General features: G+C 43.1%; 1 protein-coding gene across 12 annotated transcripts in view; it reads right to left on the minus strand.

Annotated features, from left to right (window-relative positions):
- Positions 1–17,438, minus strand: part of DMD (dystrophin) — a 1,858,252-nt gene that overhangs the window by 730,625 nt on the left and 1,110,189 nt on the right. For all 12 annotated transcript variants that reach the window (XM_069970999.1, XM_069971008.1, XM_069971005.1 and 9 more), the window contains one exon: positions 6,493–6,668. In XM_069970999.1, coding sequence (XP_069827100.1) covers positions 6,493–6,668 — 176 coding nt within the window. The remainder of the gene's footprint in view (positions 1–6,492; positions 6,669–17,438) is intronic.

Below are 17,438 nucleotides of genomic sequence, written 5' to 3' on the forward strand. Positions count from 1 at the left end.
TGTATTTAGAGCACTAAAAACTGCAAAATGAGACAACTACTTACATACCAAATGATCAATCTGTATTTTAACTATTTAACTAATAGGATTAGTCTAATAGATTGTCAATGTGACACATGAAAAGTTATTCTATTTTTTTTAGGCTGCTATTACACACAGGTTTTTGAGTCAAAGCCAGAAGTGGATCCAATAGGAAGCATTAGTCTTATATTTCTCATATTTAAATTTCCTATTTTTGACTCAAAAACTATCAGTCTTTAACCCCTAGACGACCTGGGATGTACTGGTATGTCCTGGAAGTCTGTGCCCAGATGACCCTGGATGTACTGGTACGTCCTGAGCTATGAAGCGCGCTCCAGAGCGGCCCCTTAAACGGCCCCTTAAAACAGACCACTGGAGGTCTCTCACCTGCCTCCGTGAGGTCCGATCGGCGATCTGTTCACTGAGCCTGCACAGGCAGGCTCAATGAGCAGAAGGCAGATAACACTGATCAATGCTATGCCTATGGCATAGCAATGATCAGTGTAGAAAATGAAACTAATGTATGTACAAGTCCCCCAAAGGGACTTAAAGGACAACTCCCACAAAAATTTTTTTTTGCTCATTTAACACACATTACAAAGTTATATAACTTTGTAATGTGGTTAAATACCCGGCCTGGCCCCCTTCCCCCACTTTCGGACCCCCGACCCCCCACCCCGGAAGTTAAGGAATGTATACATTACCTATTACGATCGTCACGGTCCTCTTCTCCGGGGCGGCATCTGGTGACGACGACGTCAGAGCCGAGGGGCGGTCCGGGTCTTCTTCCTCCTCGGCGTCTTCATGCAAAGTGAATGGGGATGAAAAGGCTGCTGGTGCACATGCGCACCAGCAGCCTTTTCATTGGCTGGAGCGCATCACATGGCTTCCAGCTTGCTCAGCCCTGATTGGCTGAGCTTGCTGGAAGCCATGTGATGCGCTCCAGCCAATGAAAAGGCTGCCGGTGCGCAAGCGCACTGGCAGCCTTTTCCATCCCCTGGACCCGGAAGTTGGAGACATCGCTGGATGGCGGAAGGCGGCGACGGAGAGGCGGACGGCGGGCGAATCGAGTGGCGATCGTCACCGGAGAGATGGTGAGTATGGTGTCTGTGTGTGTCTGTGTTTTTTTTTTTTTTGGGGTCCCGCGGGAGTTGTCCTTTAAAATGTATAAAAAAAAAGTTAAAATCACTAACACACTACCCCAAAACCCCTCCCCCAATAAAAATTTAAATCACCCTCCTTTCCCATTATATCAATATAACATATAAAAATAAACATAAATAAACATAATATATTGTCCGATCTATAAAAATCTAATAAGCGTCAATGCGAACGGTGAATGGCGTTGACAAAAAAAAGGGAAAAAAGTGCGGGGAGTACCGATTTTGTTACATTATGATTAACCCCTTGCCTCCGCAGCCTGTTTTGGCCTTAATGACCAGGGCCTATTTTTCAAATCTGACCTGTTTCTCTTTTTGTAGTGATAACTCTGCGATGCTTTTAACTATTGCGGTTACTCTGAGATGGTTTTTTTGTGACATACTCCTCTTTATGTTTGTGGTATACTTTTGTTGATACACTCAGTAGTTTTTTGTAAAAAGCACAACATTTGCGCAAAAATTTGAAAAATTTACATTTCTTTCTATTCAAAATTCTCTTGTTCTAAGAAAGATAGTCATATCACATAAAATAATTATTACTGCAACATCTACAACATGTCTACTTTATGGTGCTGTCATTTGGTGAACGTCCTTTTACTTGTTAGGATGTTAGAGGACTTTGAAATATTGCAGCGATTTTTTAAATTTTCAGGAAAATTTCAAATTCTGATTTTATTAGGGACCAGTTCAGTTCTGAAGTGGATTTGTGGGGCCTGTATGTTAGTTACCCCCATAAATCTCTCCACTGTAAAGACTGCACCCCTCAAAGTATTCAAAGTAACATTTCATAAGTTTATTAACCCTTTAGGTTTTTCACAGAAATTTAAGCAAGTTGGAGGGGAAATTTAAAATTTTCATTTTTTGGGCAGATATTCCATTTTAATCCATTTTTTCCTCTAACACAGCAAATACTAACTGAGAAATGGAACTCCATATTTATTCTGCTTGTTCCAATGTTTCTAGAAATCCGCCATATGTGGCTGCAGTCCGTCACTTGACTCAACCACAGGCTGCAGACATGACAGAGACCTGGAGAATTTTAGGGCCTTTTTTTATTTCAGGTTTTTTTTAGCCAGTATATCATGTCACAGAGGCCTTGCGGTGCCAAAATATTTGTGTAAGACAAGTTGACGTTTCCATTGGTACAATTCTGGGGAACATGTGACACCCTGATAATTTTTTGATTAATCTTTTATGAGGTGGTACGAATAAAAAACACAATTTAGCAGCTTTTTTTCACCATTTTTTTGTTTGCAGCTTACTATACGTCACATAAGACATGTTATCTTTATTCGTCAGGTCGGTACGATTACAGTGATATCCATGTTATATAGCTTTTGTTATAGTTTATGCCATTGATACTATATACACTGTTTGTGTCTTGCATATTGTAAGGGCAGTAATATTTAAATTTTTTCGCCAAGGGACTTATGTGAGGGATTTTTCTTTTGCGGCATAAGCTAAAGTTTTTAGTGGTACACCTTTTGGGTACATGTGATGTTTTGATAGCTGTTTTCTTTATTTTTTTAGGGGCGGGATTAACAAAAAATTTTTTATTTTGATTAGTTTTTCATTTTTTTTTATGGCGTTAATGAGGTGGGTTAAATAATGTAACTGGTTAATAGACGGCGTCATTACGGACGCAATGATACCAAACATATGTATCTTATTTATAGGGGATCATTTATAAAGGGGGATGGGAATGTGTATATTTATATATTTTATTTATTTTAATTAATTATTTATTTAATTTATGTATGTATGTATGTATGTATGTATTTATTTATTTATTTATTTGTGTGTGTGTGTTTTTTTTACTTTTACTTTTGCAGGTATATATATAATGCAGTACAGCACCTGATCTGTGCTGTACTGCATTATATACTGAATGAGTGGTCAGTGTAACACACTGACCATTCATTCAAACGATCAGGTCCCTGCAGTGCAGGGTCCTGATCGTTACTATCCATAGTAACCCAGACGCACCGGGTAGCGTCCAGGTTACTATGGTAACCCCCAGGAGGTGCTGGAAGCTCCGGACGGGGGCCACCTCTGGGGGGGGGGAGCCTGGAAGCTCCGGGCGTGGGGGCGGCGGAGGCGGATAGCGCTGGAAGCTCGCGGCGGGGGGGGGCTTCTCCGGGGGGTTGCTGGCTCCGGGGGAGATGGTGGGCTGCAAGCTCCGGGCGCGCGCCGGGGGGCTGTAAGCTCTGGGCGCGGGTGGGGGGCTGTAAGCTCCGGACGCGGGTAGGGGGCATGGTGCTGTAAGCTCCGGGCGGCGGGGGAGGGGGGGCGCTGGAAGCACGGGGAGGACGGGGGGCCTGGAGAGGACATCGGCAGTGGCAGCAGGAAGAGGCAATGTGCCACAGCCTCCTCCTGCTGCCCGATGGACGAGGGAGCCTGCGGATCTCTCCATAGACGCTGCGGTCGCAACGACCGCGGCGTCTATAGGGTTAATTGCCCGGGGGGGAGCGCGGCTCCCCTCCGGGCAGGGGCAGCAGGAGGAGGCTGTGTGACACAGCCTCCTCCTGCTGCCAGATCTCATATAGGGACAGTAGGGGGAGGCAGAGAAGGCATGACGTCCAGGGACGTCATGATGCAGAATGGCACTGCTTTTCATGACGTCCCTGGACGTCATATTGGGGGAAGGGGTTAAAGATCATGGCGGAAAAAATCTTCACAAAAACTAGAGATCATGACGGAAAAAATGGACACCCCATACAGCCCCATAGGTGAAAAAATAAAACTGTTATAAGCGTCACAATAGGCCCATTTTATTAATAATTAAGTGCCAAAAAAAAGGATTTCATAAAAAAAAAAAATATAACATTAGAGAATCTGTGTAAACCTGCATATGGTTGTGTTCAGACTGACCTATAGAGTAATAGTATCATATCGCTTTTACCATATAGTGCATTACGTAGACACAGGAACCCCCAAAAGTTACCATATTGCATTCTTTTTTATGATTTCACCTATTTATATCTTCATAAATAATAGTGCTAGAGCTCTTAGAAGGGGAGGAGGGAAAAACGAAAGCGCAAAGATCAAAATTTGCGCGGTCCACTGGGTCATTTTGGGCCTGGTCCTCAAAGGGTTAAATATACATTTGGTTTTGCATACTATAAATAGAGATGAGCGAAGCAAATCAAAGGAAGTTTCCTCAGTCCTGTCTCCTGTGGTGTCTTGGACCAAGTTCCCCTTGCCAGGGCCATCAGCAAGAGAGCTCCTGGCGAGCTTAGCACTCCATAGAGTCACAGCCACTGTATTCAGAGGATTTTGGAAGCATGTCCTGACAACCAACAATAGGACAGAAGCATTGAGACTCCTGGAGTTGACAGATCACAAAGCAGTCAAGAGAGCCTGGGAGTATGTGATTGTTCCGTATTCCTATGGAGGATGACAGCTTTGGGATACATTTGCCCCAAGCTATGTTGATAATGACAATTCAGATGCCACTTGGAATCTTGGTCCACAAATGTCATCATCAGGGATGAAGCTGTATTGCTTCCACCGACTCAGCATCAGGTCCCATCCACAGCTTGTGGGTCCAGTGGAAAAAGGGGTAGGTGTAAAGCGTCAGCCAGTACACTTCAGCAAGTTCCAGCCACTCAACGTGTACCCCAGGGCAACAGCCGCACTCAACAACCGCCTGCGTCAGCTACAAGGAACTGCTCACTGCTATCAGAGGTCTGGAAGTTCTTCTGTGTCAGTGAGGGCAAAGGCCATGGAGCCATCTGGAGCATCTGTGACTATTAAGTTGGTTGGGGTTTCAGTTCAAACCCAGGAACCACTTTTATGAGCTCCACCACCCCACTGCCTGGAAAAAGCGGGTCCCGCACACCACTTCTTGCCCACAACCACAAACAGAAGAGCGCACTACTCCAAAAACCACCTAACGACACAGAAGCTAAACAGACACCTCGCTAAACTTATAGCCCCACAGTCTCTCCCATTCCAGTTAGTGGAGTTGAAGCCATTTAGGGACATGATAGCTTGTGCAAAACCAAGATGGAGAGTGCTGAGTCGCCATTTATTTGCCAACAAGGCTATTCCCTCTCCAGGTGTCTGCCACCTACAGTTGTCTGATCTAGGCCCCTCAGGGTTGAAGAGAGTCTGACTGCTGTTGCTGCCATATCCAGGTGTCTGTTCTAGACCTCTTTTAGTCTATATACAGTAAATGCCACTTCCAGGGGTCTGTTTTATGGCCTTCTAGGTGTAGGAGCTTGCCCCTGATGGTGCTGCCACTTTAGAATGTCTGCTGCATCACTTTTATGCCACCGATGCACCAGCATCCACAAATGCAATGGAAAAAAAAATAAGTTTACGTCGCTGATCCACAAACGCCAGCTGCTATCATTTATTCAAAAATGTCCACTGCTGTCCTGGGACAAAATTGATTTTACTCTGCTGATCCACAATGTACACTGCTGTCTGGGGTAAAAATTTTATGATTGACTAACATTTTTTTTTTTATTTGACATTTTGTTTATGTGGCTGAAGCATTCTAAGCTTAATATATTTGGTTTTGCCTGATTTCCCCAGTAACTGGGGCTGAGATATTAGCCCCAGTTATAGAGGGCATACAAGCCTTTGACACTCACTGTTGAGCTGATTTGGGTTTAATAAGACCCAGGAGCAACTACCTTGCCCTTGATAATCACATGATTGCAAGGTCGAGAATCAGAAAGCCATATCCCCCCCATTAAGCTGTGTACATGTGTATTGTGTATACAGCAATTGAATTGGCAAAAGCAGGGACAATAATAAAATCCTCTCTCTCTGGAAGGTTTTCCAGGTCTTCCACACTGTGAGGAAGACCCACATTGTGAGGCTGTGTTCCCACTACATCCTTTTTGGTGGTTTGAGTGCAAATATCTGCTGTTATTTCATAATAACGGCTGCTATTGTATAAATGAGGGCCTTTATTTGGACATTAACCACAAAATACATTGGGGAAACTTGGCCTTACATTTGTTTTGAATACAGCCGTAGGTACGGCACTTGACCCCCAGCTCTATTCATTCTCTACATTGCCACTAGATGAAACAGAGTACAGCATTTGGCTCTTTCTGGCTCTTTTCCATAGAAAATTAATAGAGCCAAGTATGCCATGTGACCCGCAGCTGTATTAAAAAAAAAGTATCTGGGGACCAATCTGGGGATCGGAGGTATGGAGGTTGGACCCCAGCAATCTCTTACTTCTACAGGATAGGGGACAAATTTGTTTAAGGTGGAAAACCTCTTTAAGCATTTTGAAACATAACTAGTTGGAAAACTAGATAAACACTTACATATATAGAAGAGTACTCACCTTCTTCTTCTCTCTTGTAGCTTTCTGTTAATTGTATTCCAGCGAGAATTTAAGGCATCCAAATTATCTTTAATACGAGCAGCGTCAGCAGCTGAGGACTGCTCAGCAATCTCTCCACCAGATACATTCAGTGCTCTCAAAACTTCAATATGTTCTGCTATGCCATCTTCAAGTGCCTTAAGAAGTAAAGATAAATATTTTAGTCATAGTAAAACCATGCCCCTTCCAATTAACAGTAGTTGTCCTGTTTAAGTAACAAATTGCTGCAGGTTTACCACCATTAGGAAGTCTTTTAGTGAATATAAATGCCAACAACATGCGTTTAGGGTTAACCTTTGTAACTCTACCTCAAATTGCACAAATTGCTTTAGGTTACCTTCTCATGGCAGGACAACCTTTTGCATTAGTATTTTGTAAGGAATAAGTTTAACCCTTAGAGGACCGGGCCAACTTCAATTTTTGCATTTTCGTTTTTCCCTCCTTGTGCTTAAAAGGCCATAGTACTTGCATTTTTTCACCTAGAAACCCACATGAGCCCTTATTTTTTGCGCCACTAATTGTACTTTGCAATGACAGGCTGAATTTTTTTCATACAGTACATTGCAAAACCAGAAAAAAATTCAATGTGTGGTGAAATTGAAATAAAAAAGCATTTCTTTTATTTGTTTTTTTTTGTTTGTTTTTACGCCGTTCACCCTGGGGTAAAACTGACTTGTTATATATGTACCTCAAGTCGTTAAAATTACAACAATATGTAACATGTATAACTTTCATTGTATCTGATGGCCTGTAAAAAATTCAAACCATTATTAACAAATATATGTTCCTTAAAATTGCTCTATTCCCAGGCTTATAGCGCTTTTATCCTTTGGTCTATGGGGCTGTGTGAGATGTCATTTTTTGTGCCATGATGTATTATTTCAATTGGTACCTTGATTGCACATATGCGACTTTTTGATCGCTTTTTATTACAATTTTTCTGGATTTGATGCGACCAAAAATGCACAATTTTGCACTTTGGGATCTTTTTGCCCTTACGCCATTTACCGTGCGAGATCAAGAATGTGATAAAATAATAGTTCGGGCGATTACGCACTCGGCGATACCAAACATGTTTATTTATTTATTTTTATTTATAACATGGGAAAAGGGGTGGTGATTCAAACTTTTATTAGGGTAGGGGGCTTTTTATTAATAACACTTTTTTTTTTACTATTACACTTATACTAGAAGCCCCCCTGGGGGACTTCTAGTATAAGTACACTGATTTCTCATTTAGATCTATGCTGCATAGATATGCAGCATAGATCGATGAGTTAGGCACTTTGATTGCTTCTGGCTGCTGCAGCCGGAAACAATCGAGTGCCGAGCCGGGATCAGCGCCATTGCGCCGCTGAGCCCAGACGTAGGATGTGTGGATCGCTCTCCCGGAGGAGCGATTCACCCCACTAGACACCAGGGATGGCTGCATTCAAGTAATCGGATGCAGCTGTCAACTTTGACAGCTGCATCCGATTACTTTATTAGCGTTGAGAAAGACAACGAGAGGTTGTTGAAACGTTGCATCTGTTTTGTTCACCATCTTTGGAATAAAACTCACTTTTTTACCACTTGAGCTGGTGTGCTGTGGACTCTCCATCTTCTAGATAGATAGATAGATAGATAGATATAAGAGTTTTGACATTGATCCAAAACATTATATCCTTAGGATAGGCCATAAATATATAGATTAGTGTAACTACAGTATTTTTTTTTAATTTTTTTTTTTTAGGAAGGGATTTATTATGTATTAAGCTGGACATGAACATGGCTTTCAGTTGAGGAAAGAATACATTGAAGGTTAACCGTGTAACTAAAGATTGCAGTGCATAGAATTCTAAACATGTACAATATCTTTTTTAATCCACTGCTAGAGTATTTGATTCACAATCAGCCACAGCTTGACAGGACAGAAATATCCTTCTGCTGGTTGAACATCAGGAATCAAAGAATCTTTTTTTTGAAATTCTGTCAACTAGCACACTGTGATTTGTATGCCCTCGGGATATGTTCTAAAATATTTTCTGAGGGAGATTCCAAAACAACTACTAAGGAGCAGTCCGGCAGCTTGTGAAGAAATAAAGAAATAATGATGGACTGCAGATAGTATCAAAACCTGCCAATATACAGTACAAAAATGACAAAAGGAGCTCATCCAATTTAGTATGTACTTGCTTTTTTTTTTCTCAGAACATTAACCCCTTAGTGATCGCCACACGCATATTCATGGTGTGACCGCTGACACCCTCCTGTAACTGCATCTAACGGGTGCCGGTGTGTCCTGGTCGGCGCCGCGGGTCACTTACGCGATGTCTCGCGGCGCCGTCCAGTCCTCCGATGTCTCCATGGTGATCCCGGGGTCCTAATGAAGGTCCCCGGGGTCACCATTGAGATGCCTCATGCTGACAGGGGTGGCCGTGGCTATTGCCTGTCAGCATGAGGCATGATACAATACATTGCAGTACATCAGGTACTGCAGTGTATTGTATCAGTGATCTAAGTATTTTACACTAGTGTACAGTAATGTACACTAGTGTAAAGGTAAAAAAAAGTGAAAAAAGTGTGCACCAAACACAACACAGCCCCCACCAATAATAAAAATGCATTACATTCCCCATACACAATAAAAGTTGACATAAAAGTGATCAAAAACACAAATCAAATACATATTTGGTACTGTTACGTCCGTAACGACCCAATCTATAAAACTATATAAATAATTACACCGCAGGACACACGCTATAAAAAAAAATAAAAAAACAGTACCAGAATAGCAGTATTTTATCAATCTGCTTTAGAAAATACGTTATAAAAGAGATCAAAAAGTCATATACATATAAAACTTGGTATCAATAGAAACTACAGATCTTCCTGCAAAAAATAAGCCCAAAACCAGCTCTGTCGCTCAAAAGTTAAGAACACTATGGATCTTGCAATGTAGTGACAGTTTTTGTGGGTTTTTGCTAGGAAGATAGTTTCTATTGCGCCAAAGCGGTAATAGTTAAAAAAACCCTACACCAATGTGGTATCGCCATAACCGTAGCGACCCAGAGAATACATGTATTATGTTATTAGTGACCGCCGATACGGATTTTTACGGCGATCACTAATGGGCTCTATTCTGCTGCCATCAGCTCTTTATGGCGATGGCGCAGAATAGTGCAGCGGCGCCGGTAATGCCCGCAGCCCCCTCCTCTCAGCTATCGGAGGTAGCTGAGGGGTTGGGGTAGAATGTGGGGTTAGTTCCGGCCAGTCCTCTCGCCGGCGATCGCCGTTATTACCAGTATAACGGCGGCCACCGGTAACGGGCATTGCCAGCACAGCTGAACGCTTTCATCTCTTCTCACAGTGAATCTACAGTGAGAGGAGATGAAAATATGTCCCCCCCCCTGTCCCCAGAATTAACCCTAGTGACCTGGTCACTGACCCTCCCCTCACTGGGCGGCCATCTGATCCTAGATGGCCGCCGCCATCACTGTTAACAGACTCTGTTCACAGTGATGGATTCCTAAAAATGATCAAAGCTCCATTCTCTCCACCACCGGAGGTGGCAGAGAGCATGGGGCAATAATAGGGGACCACCCGGTGTGGTCCCAGTACAAGCGATCAGCGGTATATACTATATACCGCTGATCGCTTGTTCCAAATGGTGCCGGCACTTTTTTACCCCTGTCACCAAAGTCAAAAACCGCCCCGGATTAGCTGTAACCACTCCAGATTACCCGTAACCTCCCCAGATTAAACGTAACCACCCCAGATTGCCCGTCACCTCCCCAGATTGCCTGTAAACAATCAGATTGCCCGTAACCCCCCCAGAATGCCCATAATCCCCCCCCCAGCCCGAAACCATCGCAGACAGCCCGTAACCACCACAGATTGCCCATAACCATCGCAGACAGCCCATCGCCACCCCAGATTGCCGGTCGCCACCCCAGATTGCCGGTCGCCACCCCAGATCACCAGTGAACACCACCAGATTGCCCGTCACCACCCCAGATAGCCAGTGAACACCACCAGATTGCACGTCACCACCCCAGATAGCCAGTGAACACTCCCAGATAGCCAGTAAACACCCCCAGATTGCCCGTAACCACCCCAGATAGCCAGTGAACACCCCCAGATAGCCAGTAAACACCCAGATTGCCCGTAACCACCCCAGATAGCCAGTAAACACCCCCAGATTACCCGTACCCCCCATATAGCCAGTAAACACCCCCAGATTGCCCGTAACCACCCCAGATTGCCCGTAACCTCAGATAGCCAGTAAACACCCCGAGATTGTCCATTACCACCACAGATAGCCAGTAAACACCCACATATTGCCTGTAACTAAAATGACACTCCTTCCCTTCTGAGCCCTGCTGTGTGCCCATACAGTGGTTTATGCCCACGTATGGGGTACCGTTCTACTCAGGAGAACCTGCGTTACATATATTAGGGTGAGTTTTCTCCCCTGTTCCTCATGAAATTGAGAAATTTTAAACTAAACAAACATGTTATTGGAAAAATTCAATTTGTTCATTTTTACGGTTTAGTTTTCAATACTTTCCTCCAATACCTGTGGGGTCAAAATGATCACCACACCCCAAGATGTATTCTTTGAGCGGTGTACTTTCCAAAATGGGGTTAGTTTTGGGGAAATTCTATTTTGCTGACACTACAGGGGTACTGCAAACGCACCTGGCGTTCAGAAACTGCTTCAGCAAAATCATGCACTGAAAATGCTAATTGGCACTCCCTTCCTCCTGAGGCCTGCTGTGTGCCCATACAGTGGTTTATGCCCACGTATGGGGTACCGTTCTACTCAGGAGAACCTGCGTTACATATATTGGGGTTATTTTTCTCCCCTGTTCCTCGTGAAATCAACAAATTTCAAACTAAACAAACATATTTTTGGAAAAATTCTATTTTTTCATTTTTACCGTTTTCTTTTGAATACTTTCCTCTAATACCTATAGGGTCAAAATGGTCACCACACCCCAAGATGTATTGTTTGAGGGGTGTACTTTCCAAAATGGGGTGACTTTTGCGGGGGTTCTATTCTGCTGACACTGCAAACGCACCTGGCGTTCAGAAAATTCTTTAGCAAAATCTGAACTGGAAATGCTAATTGTTGCTCCTTCCCTTCTGAGCCCCGCTGTGTGCCCATACAGTGGTTTACGCCCACATATGGGGTACCATTGTACTCAGGAGAACCTACGTTACAAAATCTGGGGTGCATTTTCTCTCATGTTGCTTATGAAAATGAGATACTTTAATCTTAAATATATTATTGGAAAATTCCTATTTTCCATATTTTTCCGGCCTAATTGTGAATACTTTCCTCCAGCCCCTGTAGGGTTAAAATGCTCATTATACCCCTAGATGAATTCTTTAACGTGTCTAGTAGGGATGGTCCGAACCTTCGGTAATGATTCCCGCTGTCTGCCCGCTCCGTGCAGCGGGCAGATCCAGCGGGAAGACCGCCTGGAAAAATGGGATACAGCCTATGGCTATGGCTGTATCCCAGTTTTCCAGGTGGTCCTCCCGCTGGATCCGCCCGCTGCACGGAGCGGGCAGACAGCGGGTATCATTACCGAGGGTTCGGGTTCGTACGAACCCAATCCGAACTCGGTTCGAACCATCCCTAGTGTCTAGTTTTCAAAATGGGGTCACTTATGGGGGTTTACAATATACAAACCTCCTAAATCAAGTTAAAAAAAGAACTGGTGCCTAAAAAAAATTTCATAATTTGCTGATACATTTCTAATCCCGTAACACCCTAAAAAAGTGAAATATGTTTACGAAATGAAGCCAGAATAAAGAGGATATATTCATAATGTGACTTACTAACTAATTTTTGTCATGTGACTTTCTTTTTTTAGAAGCAAAGAATTTCAACGTTCGTAAAGTGCAAATTTTTCAAATTTTTCATGATATTTTGATGTTTTTCACACAAAAAAACACAAGACAGTGACCAAATTTTGTCACTAACATAAAGTACCATATGTTACGAAAAAACTGTCTCAGAATCGCTAGCATACGTTAAAGCATCACTGAGCTATAAGCGCATAAAGTGAGATAGGTCAGATTTTGAAAAATGAGCCTGGTCATTAAGGCTCAAATAGGCTTGGTCCCTAAGGGGTTAACAACTTAAAACATTCAATGACAAAAAACATAGGAGGACGGTAAAAGATAGAAAACAGCCTACCTACTATGAACGCCTGGTTGGCCTTTTTTTATCCTCTATTACACAAAAGTTCATTCCATTTTCTTGAAGTAAATGCAATATTTTTTAACTAACTTATTTTAAGCAAAACAAGCTCCATTGTGTCTCTACATTATGTCTCCAATGGTTACAGACTAAAAACATTGTGAAAAGTCTGAACTGGTAGATATATGTTACTTTGCTCCATCCACCATTTCTTTTGGCATACATACAGTTAGTAGAGGTAGTAGATGGAAATGAGTGTCACATCACTACAGAATCAGACTACAGTACATAATGCTTGTACTGTATATGGAATATAATCATTGAGGCACATACTGTACGTCTAGAGAGCTTTGTGCGCAAAACAGTAGACTGTTATCTTTTAAGGCTAACTGCAAAGTAGCTTGACTTATTATTTTACATTGGTGTAATAAAAAATATTCCTAAGTCATATTAATTAGAACTCTTTAGCCTCTTACCTTTTAAGCCATTTTTTATTTTTGCATTTGCCTTTTTTCCTCCTCGCCTTTTAAAGTGACTCTGCACCCACAATCTACCCCCCCATAAACAACTTGTACCGTCAGATAGCTGCTTTTAATCCAAGATCTGTTCTGGGGTCCGTTTGGCAGGGGATACAGTTATTGTCCTAAAAAACAACTTTTAAATTTGCAGCCCTGTGTCAAATTGGCGTGGCCTAGAGTGTGTGTGTGCCCAAGCCTTGCACCTCCTCTCTGTCCCTCCTCCCCACCCACCTCATCATTAGGAATGCCCTGGGCAGTATTTTTCCCATTCATCACTTGTGTAAAAACTGCACAGGTGCTTTAACGATCTGACACGTGCAGAGTTCACACAGGTGATGAATAGGAAAAATCCTGCCCAGAGCATTCCTAATAATAAAGAGGGTGGGGAGGAGGGATGGAGAGGCGGTGCAAGGCTTGGACACACACACTCTAGGCCACACCAATTTGACACAGGGCTGCAAGTTTAAAAGTTGTTTTTTAGGACAATAACTGCATCACCTGCCGAACGGACCCCAGGACAGATGTTGGATTAAAAGCAGCTATCCGAAGGTACAAGTGGTTTGGGGGTCAGAATGTGGGTACAGTGTGACTTTAACAGCTAAAGAATTTTTATCTAAATAGATGGCGTGTAATACTACATTACAGGTGCTGTAGGGGGAATGGCATAGGCAGATGCAGTTTCCCACAGTGATCACAGCTTACAGCCGGTATTTAAAAATTTTGCTATATTATACAGAATAGGAATCAGCCTTTTTGGCATAAATCAAAGGGAGAAATGCTTAGCAGCTCAACTGTACTACTGTCTGTTCATTTAAGAAGGTTTAATCTATTGCAAGCAATGAAAAAGAAAAAACTGTTGACAAGTAGTACTGATACTTGATGGAAAAGTGGTCTGTATTAGAATGAAATTGCTTTGCAAAGTCAATTCAGCACAGCTACAGAATTAAATATAAGCTAGAAACTGAAATGTTGTCGTAAACACCAGAGACGTGATAAAACAGCTCAAGATCTTCATTAATGAATTTCCTTTTTGTTTCTCCCTATTAATATGACTCTTCAAATGGTGTGCGGAGATTTGTCTGACGAATGTGTCAATTTTAATCCCACAACAAAATTCTATTGAAATCTGCATTGAACATCCTTAAAATGCAATGAGAGCTGGATTAGCAATTTTGCCAGGCAGTTTAGGAGTACAATATGTTATTGTTTACTGTTTTGTTGGAATTTTTATTCGTTTTTGCATTTAGAAAAAACAACAACACTGTTTTTCCTTGGGGTTTTTGTGTCTTAGGACTGGAAGACATGATAAGAAACTTAGTGCCATATGAGAACTTAATTAGAGGAATAATCATTCTCCCATGATTGACGCTTAGTATTTCTGTGGATGCATTACCAGATTTATTTGAAGGTGGTAATAATAAACTGACAGGGGAAATAACCCACTCAGTAAGTCAATAGACAAGACCTGTTATTGTGGAGCATGGGAATTGCAGAAATATATAGCTGCTTTCTTATTAAATGTATGCAGGGGGATTCAAATGCAAGTTCTATTTCCCACTGAGTGTATGGAAACCATTTCATGCAAACAAGAGATAAGGGGAAACACAAAAAAGGATCATCATTGAAATAATTTCACAACTGCAGCATAGGTTATCTCTTCTGTCATATTGCTTGAAATATTAATTATGCATGGATGCAACCTGAGTGATTAAATATTCTCTTAAATCCATACCTCCTTGTCCCAAAATAATGAACTACTGCATTGCAGTATGTGCTGTGGCTATTAACCCTTTCCCGACTGAGGGCATACATGTTTGCCCTCCCGGGGGACAGCGTTATGAAGCAAGCTCAGCTCACTTCATAGCGAGTGAGGACCAGCTGCTATCAGCAGTCCTCACTGGCAATGAGGGGCTGCTGCGATCATGTGGCCACCCGCCAATGACACTTTAAATACTGCAATTGCAGCATTTAAGACTAAGTGACGGGAGCCGCTTCTGTTACTTAACGGATGGAACTCCCGGAGTGTGATTGTTGGGGTTTTGATTGTTTTTCCTAACCACTAGAGGAGTTCTCCTTAACTCGGTTCGGATTGGCACTCTGAGTCTGCCTTAGGCAGGCATTGGCATAGCATTCATCAGTATATGCAATCTAATGATTGCATGTAATAGCTCCCCAATGGGATTAAAAACTTAAAAAGTTTAAAATCATTCCCCCTTTCCCATTTTATAAATAAAACTTTAAGCTATAATATTCCTGCATGGTGAATACAGTAAAAAAATGCCAGGATTGCTTATTAGATTTTATAAAAAAAAAAAAAGTAATACAAATTTATCAATATATCGCATCTACACAAATATGGTACTAATAAAAACTAGAGATGTAAAAAAAAAACGCAAAACATTAGAAATGCTATGTAAACATGCATATTGTTGCATTCAGACAGGCATATAGAATAAAGATATCATGTCAATTTCACCATAAAGTGCATTTCGTAAACATGGAACCCCTTCAAAATTAGGTGATTTAACCCCTTAACGACATCGGGCGTAAACTTACGCCCTCGCGCCCTGGTACTTGGCGCATCAGGGCGTAAATTTACGCCCGATGTTTCCCCGATCGCTGCGTGTTCACACACAGCGGTCGGGGAAGATGGCCTGCTATAAATCATAGCAGGCCATCTTAGCTTCACGGCACGGGGGGTGGTTAACACCCCCCGTGCTTACGATCGCCGATATAGGCTGATCAATTCAGATCAGCCAATAGCGGCGATCGGAACCTTGTCCGAGGACGGCACCGACCGCCATTACTGTAAAAAGTAATGGTGATCGCCGTGCCACCGGCCCGATCGCCGTGAACGGCCGGCCGGCCATTCACGGCGATCGGGCCGGTGGCACGGCGATCAGAGTCCCACAAAATAGTAAATACCTGCCCTGGACCCCTCAGCTAGGTAGCCGAGGGGTCCAGGGCAGGTATTTGTACATTACTCACCTGTCCCGGGCTCCTGATCGGCGTCTTCCGGGTTCGCGGCGTCCTCGTCTTCGTTCGGGTCTTCGGCTTCTTCCGTGACATCACGTTCGGCTTCTCTCGGCTATTTTCGGCTCCAGCGTCGGCTTTTTCCGTATTTTGCGCTCTGCTGCCCTCTAGCGGCTGATATGTGTAATACACTTATCAGCAGCTACAGGGATGTTCAGAATGTAGAAATTTATTTTTTTTTTTCCAAATTTTTTGTTTTCTATTTTCCGCACCCTATCGCCGCTGAGTGTTGATCAGCATCGCACGAAAGTGCGCTGCTAATCAGCAACTCCTCCTTTTTGGCGTAGGGTGTTTTTTTTCTATATTCTACTGCCACGGTCCGCTGATAAGTGCCGCACATAAGTGCGGCATTTATCAGCAACTCCTTTGTTGGCGTAGGTTTTTTTTTTATACTTACTGTAAAAAAACACGTAAAAAACACTACATTACACCACACTACATTGAATAAAGTTTGACACTACACCACTACATATCCCATATACCAATCCCCGTATAAAGATGACCCCCAGAGTGTTTTCTGCGTCAGAGGGATACGCTATTATTGCCTCCGACACCGAAACAGCCAGTGAGGATAAATGGGGGGATCCTTCTTTCCTCCATTCATCCTCATCATCCAGTGACATGTCTGGGGGTAGCGTAGCGTACGCTGCCCCCCAGACACGTCTTTTCCGCCAGTACCGTCCCAATAAGAGATGACGGTATGGAGTGAAATTCTACAAACTCTGTGAGAGTACCTCAGGGTACACTTACAGATTTAGGGTACGTGCACACTGCGGAATGGCGAAGGATAACCCTTTGTGCATTCCGCAGCTGGCACCCGCCGGCGGACTGATGCGGGCGCATGTCTCTACCCGTGTCATAGACTCCATTCTATGCATGGGCGAAATCCGTCGTCCATCCAAAGAATGAACACATTGGACGGAGAGTGGAATCCGCCCGTGCATAGAATGGAGTCTATGACACGTGTAGAGACGTGCGCCTGCATCAGTCCGCCGGTGGGTGCCAACTGCGGAATGCACGAAGGGTTATCTGTCGCGATTCCGCAGTGTGCATGTACCCTTAGAATGTATGTAGGAAGGGACACCCGAATGCAGCCCCCAGATGCCCCCTCCCCGCCCATCCTCTGAGTTAGTGGGAAGATCGTTCGGGAACTGATCTTCCCA

The sequence above is a fragment of the Dendropsophus ebraccatus genome, chromosome 5 (assembly GCF_027789765.1).
Source record: "Dendropsophus ebraccatus isolate aDenEbr1 chromosome 5, aDenEbr1.pat, whole genome shotgun sequence".
Taxonomy (NCBI): domain Eukaryota; kingdom Metazoa; phylum Chordata; class Amphibia; order Anura; family Hylidae; genus Dendropsophus; species Dendropsophus ebraccatus.